This window comes from Mirounga leonina, unplaced genomic scaffold (assembly GCF_011800145.1).
Source record: "Mirounga leonina isolate KUSES-001 unplaced genomic scaffold, KU_Mleo_1.0 Mir_197, whole genome shotgun sequence".
NCBI lineage: Eukaryota > Metazoa > Chordata > Mammalia > Carnivora > Phocidae > Mirounga > Mirounga leonina.
The window spans coordinates 3,801,094-3,810,570 of NW_023270494.1; the positions used below are offsets into that span (position 1 = coordinate 3,801,094).

Consider the following 9,477-nt stretch of genomic DNA (forward strand, 5'->3'; position numbering starts at 1 on the left):
CCCAATCCAGTGTCGAAAGGCGCTGCATCAGTGGGGCTTTGCAGCAGCGGGTTCTTTTGATAATTGCCCTGGGAAATGGGCGGGTGGGGAATTATTGTCCCCATTTGAAACTTGGGGAAACTGAGTCCCACTGACACACTGGACTCAGACTGAGACTGGAGTAGACCCAGACGCTCGGCCGTCCGCACCCAGCTCAGACGGCGGGGTGAGGTGGAGACGGGGTCGGCAGTCGGCAGGGAGAGGGCAAGGTCGCCCGAGGGCGCGGGGCGCGCCGGGTCACGTGACGCCGGAGGCCCGCCACCACGTGGGCGGGGGCTGGGCGGCGCAGCTCCCTCGGGCCCCGTCAGTCCCGCGGCGGTCCCAGGTCGCCCCCTGGGCCGTCCCCCCGTCACTCCCTCCCCCTGACCCCGCGCCCCTGCCCCCAGGTGGTGGAGCCCGGACCGCGGTTCCGGGGACAGGTGAGCGGCTGGCGGGCGCGCAGGGCCCCTCCTCCCCGCGCCTCCCAGGTAAGCGGCGGGGATCGGGGTGCCGGTCCGGGCGGAGCCGCGGCCCTGGGCTTGGGGGCGGTGCCCGGGTCCCCCCGGCCCAGCCACTTCCCCTGCGGCGGCCGCCTCACCCGCTCCCCATTCCCGGGGGCCCCCGGGGCCACGGGGCGGGGTGTTCCCGCGCCAAAGGCCTGACGCCTCCCGGCCGGCCGCCCCGGCGGAGAGGGCAGTGGTGACGCCCCGGGGCCCGGCCGGGTCGCGCGGGCCGGTACCACTGGCCCGGGGCGGGGGAGCGGGAGGCTGGCGCGGAGAGGGGTCGAGGGGCGCCCGGCCCTGCGGCCGCCCCTGGGCTCCGCGGCTGGGCTGCGGCCCTTCCCGGGCCGCTGCGGCTCCCAGAGGACTCGCTGCCGGCCGGGGTGGGGTTCCCGGAGACGCGCCCCACCCTGCCCCTCCCCACCTGGCTCAGGGCGCAGGAATGGTGTGCCCCGGAAACTCGGCCGGACCTGCCCCGGCCTGGGGTCGGCTGTCCGGGCGCTGGGTGTCAGCTGGGCAGAAGTCGTAGGCAGTGCCTGGGTGAGCCCAGGTGAGCCCCTACCCCTAGGCAGGCTGCCGGATTCCAAGCCTCTGAACAGCTCCCACCTCCCCACTACCTCCCCCCGCCCCCCAAAGGGGTGTGTGGGAGAGGCTTGAGGGTCTGCGGAGGAAGGGATTCTAGCTCTGGGGACTGGATTGGGGGGCACATCATCAGCTTCACCTCCAGCTGTTTTCCCGATTCAGCCGACCCATCATCTCTCTGTTGGTCCCCCCTTCCCCCGGCCCCTGATGGAGGGAGCGGAAGGGGCTTGGATGGTGTGGGGCCTGGGTTCAGAGACTGGACGTCCTGCATGCCCCTAAGTGAGGACACTGGGCATCCTGGCCTTGCCCCAGGAGGCCCCCTTGAGCAGAGCCAACTTTTCTGAATGCTGAGATTCCCCCAGGGGGACAACAGGGTGGAGGAAGACCGAAGACAGGGCAGACGCAGGGCTGGGCCCTGGGCCACTCCCACAGGGTGAAGAGCCCAGACAAGGCTGCCCTGGTTCCAGTTGTCCCAGGCGATGGCAGAGCCCTCTGCCTGGACAAAGGCTGCACAAAGGCGGCCTGTTTAACGCCCAGGCTCCCTTCCCCCAGCCAGCTGCCCTGGCCCGCCCCTGGGGTGATGGAATGTAGGGGAGTTGGTCTCCTGAGAACTGGTGACCTTGCAGCGCCCCAGCCCAGCCCAGTGTGGAGGGCAGTGATCCCTGTTTGGGGAGGTGAGGGCCAGCAGCATTGGGTGGCGGCCCGCTGGAGGAGCCCCGCCCCCGTGGGAGGGGCTAGCCGTGGGAGGGGCTTCCTGTGAGAGGAAGTGCTCTGGGGTTACAGGGCCGGCACAGGAAGGTCTGGGAGCTTGCCCTGAACTTCTTCACCAGGAGGGCGGTGGATACCTGGGGCTGTGCCCACGGACACCCACCCCCTTCCGCCTTCCCAGGGACTGGCGCCATAGAGGAAACCGATGGGGACTGCTCAGAACCCCCTTCTTCCTGCCGCTCTCCCTCAAGCAGTGGAAGGGACTCCCTCTTGGTCCATTCTGGCATGAGGCTTATTTGGGGTCACTAACCTGACCACGTGTTTGGCAGTGGATGGGGGCAGGCAGGGGCTCAGGCGGCCTAGGCTGTGGGCACCCCCCACGGCCCCCAGGGAGTGGGTAGTTTGGCGGGGCACCAGGCACCGAGGGCCAACTTTGGTACACCACTCCCTGTCTCATCAGATGGGCAGCGGGAGGCTTTGGAGGCTGCGCCGGGGCTCTGAGCTGCTCTAGGTTTGCAGACCGGCTGGGCGTGGGTCACAGACATGGCCCAGCCGCTGAACTTTGTCCTCAATGTTCCCGAGACCCCAGAGGACCACAGGTAAGTGCGCTGGGGCTGGGGCGGCCGGAGGGCAGAGACGTTCCCCTCCCCCCCTGCCCCCTTCCTGGGCGAGGCCACCTGGACCAGGGCCTATGGAAGGGGTCCCTGCTGGGGCAGGGCTGGGGCAGCCGAATCCTGAGCTCCCGCCCCCCTCTCATCCCAGCAGCCAGGAGCCCAGCCCGTATGATGAGAGTGAAGTCCATGACTCCTTCCACCAGCTCATCCAGGAGCAGAGCCAGTGGGTGGCTGAGGAGGGGCTGGAGCTGCAGCAGAGGGAGCTGGGGGCTGGAGGCCCGGAGACCTCAGGTGAGCCCTCCCTGATGCTGTGGGCGGGGCACTGAGCCTTCCCTGCCCACTGCAGGCCTGGGGTGGGGATTGGGTGGGGGAGATGGCTGGCCAGCCGTGTCTCCAGGACGCCTGGACGAGTCTTTCTGCTTCCTAGGCTGTGGCCAGCACGCCCTGCCGGGGCCCGAGGATGCGCTTGCGCACAGCGCAGCCACGCTCCGCATCTTGGCCAGCATGCCCAGTCGCACTATCGGTGAGTGGGCTCCTCTAGCCTCGCCTGGGCGGCGGGGCTTTCAGACGGGGGTCTGTGCAGCGCGGGGCCGGGCCCGTCGCCCCCCAGCCTGCCGCCCGCTGCCGGGAGGCCCGGCACAGCCCCATGCGCCTCGCTGGGTTCCAAAAACGACTCCAGAGTCACAGGGATAAAAATAGGCTCTTGGGAACCCAGTGGTGCCTGAGGTCTCTTGCAAAGGGACCCCGTGGGCCCTGGGAGGGGCGGGGGCAGGGAGGCACGGCCTGGGCTGCCCCTGACCGCCCCCCCCCCCCAGGCCGGAGCCGCGGTGCCGTCATCTGCCAGTGCTACAACCGCTCGGTGCAGCTGCGGCGCAGGGTCAGCCGGCCGGAGCTCAAGGGCGTGGGGCGCTCGGCGCGGCCCAGCCTCCGCCTCTACGACCTGGAGCTGGACCCCGCGGCCCTGCAGGAGGAGGGTGAGCCAGTGGGCCCTGCGGCCTTCTCGGTGGGGAGGAGCTCAGGCCGGCCAGACTTGGGGGGGGGCACAGAGCAGCGGGGGCCGGCTGGGCCGTGAAGGGTTTGGCCCATATCAGGCAGCGCCCCTGAAACGTCCCGCGCTGAGCACTCCTGTTGCACACGCTGGTCCCAGCTTTGGGCTGGGATGGTGGTGAGCGGATCAGGTCCAGCTCTCCTGCAGCTTGTTTTCTGCCCAGTGAAACAGATGGGAACCAACCAAATGGAAGAGCACATTCAAGCTCAGAGGAGGGAGACTGAGGAAAGGCACGCGGCAGGACAGGGATCCAGGGAAGCTTCCTGGAGGAAGTGACACTAGAACAGAGGGGCATGTGCAAAGGCCCTGAGGTGGGAGGTGGGTGTGGAGGTGCTAGAGGGCAAGGGACAGTATTCATAGCAGAGCCAGTGTCACGGGTCGGTCTCCAACCAGGTAACCTGTGGCGTTCAGGTGCCTGGAGCTCAGGCACTGTGCGGGGGTCCTGTCTGTGTCCTCCCCAGTTTAGTGGAGGCCCTGTGATAGGGGATGGACAGGGCAGGGAGGAGTGGGCTCTGGGCAGCTTGCCAGCTTCGCTTTGCAGGCCTGGCCAGGTGTCCCCTTGTCTGTCACTTGGGGTTGAAGTGGTGCCCCCTCCCAGGCTGGTAGCGAAGGTGGGAAAGAGAGAGGGGTGGGTCTACAGGCCCCCCCATCACCCCACAAGAGCATAGTGGGAAGTGCTAGGGGATGCGGTTGGGACCTCATCACTGCTGAGCAGGGGGGCGGGTGAGGCTCAGGTGCATTGGGGGTCAGAACAAGATGCTTGTGGGGACCCAGGAGGAGAGTTAGGGTGCAGGAGGAGGGGCACCGGGCTCATAGGCTGAGGGGGGTAGTGAAGACAGCTAGTGGAGCAAGACCGGCGGGCACGGCGGGGTCTGGCTTGGATGGTACGGGCAGAGAGCAGCTGTCCAGACCTGGGAGGGTGGGCAGAGGTCTGCGTTGGGGTGGCCGGCAGGGGCAGACAGGTTTGTCCAGGGTCATGGGCACAGGTGCAGGAGTGAGGGAGGGAGGAAGGGAAAGGTGTGGCGGGGAACTGACAGAGCCCCATCCTCTGTAGAGAAGCGCTCCCTCCTGGTGAAGGAGCTGGAGGGCCTGCCGGTGGCCCAGCGGAACCACATGCTCCGGGGAATGCCCTTGGGCCTGGCCGAGAAACGCTGCCTGCGGTCAGTGCCCGTCGGCCTCGGGCCGTCTCGAGACCCACTTCCTTGGGGCTGGGCGGTCGGTGAGAAGGGCCCTGAGCGTGCCGCAGGTGGCTCCCAGGGGGGAGTCGGGTACATCCCCGGTCCCACCCTGATGCGGCCTATGCCCCCAGAGAGGAGACCCAGACCCCGACGGAGAAGCAGAGGGGCCGGCAGGGCCCGCATGGGCTCTTCCCCTGCTGCGGCCGGCTCCGAGATGCCTGCGTCCTGGTAGGACCCTCCTGTCTGGGATGCGCCCAGGGCGGCCGGGCGGGGGTGGGGTGGCCCCCCTTTCTTCTGTGCCTGTCCTGTGTGTGGGGTCTCGCAGCCTTCAGACCCGCCCTCCCCTCCGCAGCGCCCTCCACTGCCCCCGCACCTCCAAGCCTGGCCTCCCCTGCACCCCCCCCGCCCCCACGCGAGATCAGGGGAGATCTGGCGGGCCCCTTCCCTTCCTGCCTCTGTGCCCACAGGCCCTGCACAGCCTGGGGCTCGGGCTGCTCGGGCGTCTGCACGCCCTGAGGCCGTGGCGCTACGCCCTGAAGCAGATCGGAGGCCAGTTCGGCTCCAGCGTGCTCTCCTACTTCCTCTTCCTCAAGACCCTGCTGGCCTTCAACGCCCTCCTGCTGCCGCCGCTGCTGGCCTTCATCGTGGGCGTGCAGGCGGCCTTCCCGCCGCCAGCGCCCCCGGGCTCTGTCCCCAGCTTCACGGGCCTGGAGCTGCTCACCGGCGGGGTGAGGGCTCCCTCAGGGCGAGGGAGCCGTGGGGGGGCCGGGGGCGTCTGCAGGCGGGGGCCCTGCCTTCTGCCCACTTGGCATGGCTTCCCCCGGGGAGCCCCCGCCCCTGTCTGTGCCGGGACTCCCCGGGGGGCTATAGCCAGCCTCTCCTTGATACCCGTCCTGCCCTGAGTCCAGGGGGGCCGGGGAGCCCCGGGATGGCTGTGGCCCTCTGTCTACCTCTGTGCTCTCCTCTCTGCCCCTGCCCTGCCCTTCTCCTCGCCCTGCCCCCGTGGGTGCCCTCCCTCTGCCTCGTGAAGCCCAAGGCTGGGTCAGGGATGGGAAGGGGGAGAGTCCCTGACTGCACGGGGCCTCCTCCCTGCAGGGCCGCTTCACCCACACTGTCCTGTATTACGGCTACTACAGTAACAGCACAATGAGCCAGCCGTGTGTGCCCCCCCCGGGGGGTGGTCAGTGCAGCCGCGAGGCCGACAGCCTGCCCTACAGCATGCCCTTGGCCTACCTCTTCACTGTGGGCCTAGCCTTCTTTACCACCTGCATCACCCTGGTGTACAGGTAACGGCCCTCCACCTTATGACCTTGGCTCTGAGTACTACTGATCATCTCCTCATCTAGTCATTACGGATCTTCCTCCTGTCTATCCCCCCACCCTTCCATCCATCCACCCTTCCATCCTTCCATCCATCCATCCATCCATCCTTCCTTCCATCCACCCTTCCATCCTTCCATCCTTCCTTCCATCCTTCCATCCTTCCATCCATCCATCCATCCATCCATCCATCCATCCAACCATCCATCCTTCCATCCTTCCATCCATCCTTCCATCCACCCTTCCATCCTTCCATCCATCCTTCCATCCATCCATCCTTCCATCCATCCATCCACCCTTCCATCCTTCCATCCATCCATCCATCCACCTTTCCATCCTCCCATCCATCCATCCATCCTTCCATCCACCCTTCCATCCATCTATCCATCCACTCTTCCTTCCTTAAATCCTTCCATCCATCCATCCATCCACCATCCATCCATGCATCCTTCCATCCATACATCCCTCCATCCGCCCTTCTTTGCTTCATCCATCCATCTACTCTTCCTTCCTTAAATCCTTCCATCCATGCATCTACCCTTCCTTCCTTTTATCCCCCATCCATCCATCCATCTGCTCTTCCTTTCTTCCTTCTTTTTTTATATTTATTTTTTTAAGATTTTATTTATTTATTTGAGAGAGAGAGCACAAGAGGGGGGAAGTGGGAGAGGGAGAAGCAGACTCCCTGCTGAGCAGGGAGCCCAATGCGGGACTCGATCCTGGGACTCCAGAATCATGACCTGAGCTGAAGGCAGTCGCTTAACCAACTGAGCCACCCAGGCGCCCCCTTCCTTCCTTCTTTCCTTCTTTCCTTCCTTCCACCCACTCAACCATTCATCCCCCTCCCCACTCCAGACATTGGCTGTGCTCAGCTCAGGGCAGGAGGGTAAATAAGCATGGGGCCTGTCCTCGAGGAACTTGCTGTCTAGGGGAGAAGACAGACCAGTGAGGAGGCTGGGAAGACCCAGAGCCCCAGCGGTGCTTGCCGGGGTGCGCTGGGGCACTAGAGGAGTCAGGCTGGCTTCTGTCTAGAGGAGGTACTCATGTCAGACAGGGGGGTTGAATACGCGTGGGCAGGGGAGAAGCAGAGGAAGGTGTTTCGGCTCTTGGGATAGGCCGTGCGAAAGGCCTGAGGTAAGTTGGCATATTCTGCGGCGATGTCTGTGTGGGAGGCGGCCAGCCACGTCAGTGGGTCACGGAGCCCCGCCGCTCCGCTAGCCGCATTCAGTGGGCACCGAATCAGGGTTGATGTAGGGTGGCCAGCAGCCTGCGGCAGGAGGCCCAGAGCGCAGGGCTGGAAGAGGGGCAGGGGGGTCGGCGGGAGGCCCATCTAGCGCCCAGAGGGCTCCTCAGAGTGAGTGGCAGGTTTTGGCTGTGGGGAGCGTCCTGACTGCCTTCTCCCTGGCCTCTGTGCCCCTCGTCACCTCTCTGCCTGGCTCTGCTTCTCCCAGCATGTCCCACTCTTTCGGGGAGAGCTACCGGGTGGGCAGCACCTCAGGGGTTCATGCCGTCACCGTTTTCTGCTCCTGGGACCACAAGGTGACCCAGAGACGGGCCTCCCGCCTCCAGCACGACAACATCCGAACCCATCTGAAGGTGAGCCGCTCGGGGGCCCTGACTTCATCTCGGCTCCACAGACCCGGCCCATGTCCCCTTAGGCCCACGTGGCCAGAGCTGTGCGTGGGGCACGGGGTGGGGGGTCTTGGCCTGTCGCCCCGAATCCAGGGACAGGAGGTAGCCCTGGGAATCGTCCCGGAGTTTTCTTCTGTATGGGGCACCCGTTTGGGGCTGCCTCTCACCCATTGGCAGGGTTAGTGTCCAGGGCCCTCGAACACGCAGGAGCCCGTTAATAGAACCCTCTGCTCACAGCACGTTTCGGTGTGCGTGCGTGCTCAGGGTGGGTCCTTGCTGTTGGCCTGTCCTCCATCCTGGGGGGCTCAGTGTGTCAGTTCGCCCTTAGCCGCAGGCTGGAGAACCCGCGGGCCGACGCTCCGATGCAAGGGGCTTAGCTGCTCTCGGGGCCCTCGGCCAGGGGCACCGTGGGCAGAGACCCCAGGGCTCCCGCCGGCACGCACCCTGGCTCGCCACGGTAGCCCAGGGCAGGGACTGTTAGCTGCCCGTGCTGCCCGTGAGCACACCGACCTGAGGTTCAGTCCCTTACCCAAGGCTGGGGGCCAGGCCGGGCCTTGTGCGCTCTTCTCTGCCTTTCTGGGGTGCTCTCAGCTTTGACCTGGCTGATGGGCCCTCATTGCCCTCAGGGAGCTCCCATGGCCGGCCAGGTGTCCTTCGAGCCTTAGGGCTTCTGGGCAGCTGGGGGCCCGCCCACCTCCAAGGCAGGGAGCGGGGCTCAGGAGGCAGGGCTGGGGAGGGAGGGAGGCAGGCCTCAGGGTGCAGCGTGAGCCCGAGGTGGGAGCAGGGTGACCAACTGGGGGCTGGCGGGGATGGAGGGCAGGGCGCAGCCTTGAGACCCTGCCCCGTGTTCTCTTTTGTGCCTGGGGACAGGGGGAGTGGCAGGTGGTAGCACTGGGGGTGGGAGGGAGGCGACCCCTGGGTCCCTCCAGGCTCCCCCAGCTGTCCACCCGGCGGGTCCCGTGTGTGTCTCTGCGCGGTTGTGCGGGGTTCATGACGGGCTCGTTGCCCACAGGAGCTGTTAGCCGAGTGGCAGCGACGGCGGGGCTCCCGGAGCGCGTGCGGGCGGCTGCGGCGGGTGGCCGTGCGGGGGCTCGTGTGGCTGCTGTCCCTGGGGACCACGCTGGGCTGCACCGTGGCCGTCTACGCCTTCTCCGAGCTCATGATCAAGGTGCGGGCAGAGAGAGGCCCGTCCCTGGAGCCCTGGCCACAGGGTCAGACCCCTGCTGAATTCGGACGGGCCCCCGGTGCCTGCCCCCCGCCCTCGGCCCCCTCTCTCCCGGGCGGCTCTGTCTCCTCCTGCGCCCGTCTCTGGCTCCCCCTGCCTTTTGGGTTTCTCTTTCTGACACCCGTGTCCCCACCCCCTTCCTGTGTGGTTTGAAGCAGAGGCCCGGGGTGGGCGTGTCTTGGGGAGGGAGGGAGGTGCTGCCAGGCAGTTTGGCCCCCTCCTTCCACGCCGGGGGCCCCTCCCGGCCGCCCCCCCACAACCGGGGCACCTGCCTTGACTGCCGCCGGCCCTCCTCCTGCAGAGCCCGGTGTCTGTCGAGCAGGAGGGGGCGCTGCTGGCCCTGCCCGTGGTGGTCTGCCTCCTCAACCTGGGGGCCCCCTACCTGTTCCGCTGCCTGGCGGCCCTGGAGCGGTACGACTCGCCGGTGCTGGAGGTGTACGTGGCCGTCTGCAGGTGTGTGGCCAGGCGGGGCAGGTGGAGGCTGCCGGGGCGGGGCCCCTGCCCCCCCCCCCGGTCCCCCTCTCTCAGCACTCCCCACCTCCCTGTCCTCTACAGGAACCTCATCCTCAAGATGGTCATCCTGGGCATTCTTTGCTACCACTGGCTGGGCCGCAGGGTGGGCACCCTGAAGGACCAGGTGAGGGTGGCCCTG

The 9,477-nt window shown here is 66.8% G+C and overlaps 1 protein-coding gene across 9 annotated transcripts in view; it reads left to right on the top strand.

The window, feature by feature from the left end:
- The first annotated feature begins 98 nt into the window (after nucleotides 1–98).
- Nucleotides 99–9,477, top strand: part of TMC6 (transmembrane channel like 6) — an 18,063-nt gene continuing 8,684 nt past the window's right edge. For 3 of the 9 annotated variants that reach the window (XM_035025902.1, XM_035025901.1, XM_035025896.1), the window contains exons 1-14: nucleotides 99–205; nucleotides 426–506; nucleotides 2,269–2,407; nucleotides 2,571–2,713; nucleotides 2,850–2,945; nucleotides 3,238–3,396; nucleotides 4,525–4,630; nucleotides 4,780–4,876; nucleotides 5,116–5,376; nucleotides 5,744–5,934; nucleotides 7,420–7,564; nucleotides 8,613–8,768; nucleotides 9,127–9,278; nucleotides 9,381–9,462. In XM_035025902.1, coding sequence (XP_034881793.1) covers nucleotides 2,352–2,407; nucleotides 2,571–2,713; nucleotides 2,850–2,945; nucleotides 3,238–3,396; nucleotides 4,525–4,630; nucleotides 4,780–4,876; nucleotides 5,116–5,376; nucleotides 5,744–5,934; nucleotides 7,420–7,564; nucleotides 8,613–8,768; nucleotides 9,127–9,278; nucleotides 9,381–9,462 — 1,644 coding nt within the window. In that variant the 5' untranslated portion in view covers nucleotides 99–205; nucleotides 426–506; nucleotides 2,269–2,351. Of the gene's footprint in view, nucleotides 206–365; nucleotides 507–858; nucleotides 1,069–2,268; nucleotides 2,408–2,570; nucleotides 2,714–2,849; nucleotides 2,946–3,237; nucleotides 3,397–4,524; nucleotides 4,631–4,779; nucleotides 4,877–5,115; nucleotides 5,377–5,743; nucleotides 5,935–7,419; nucleotides 7,565–8,612; nucleotides 8,769–9,126; nucleotides 9,279–9,380; nucleotides 9,463–9,477 lie in introns of those variants that run through there. The other 6 variants (XM_035025903.1, XM_035025900.1, XM_035025899.1 and 3 more) reach the window with 6 other exon arrangements.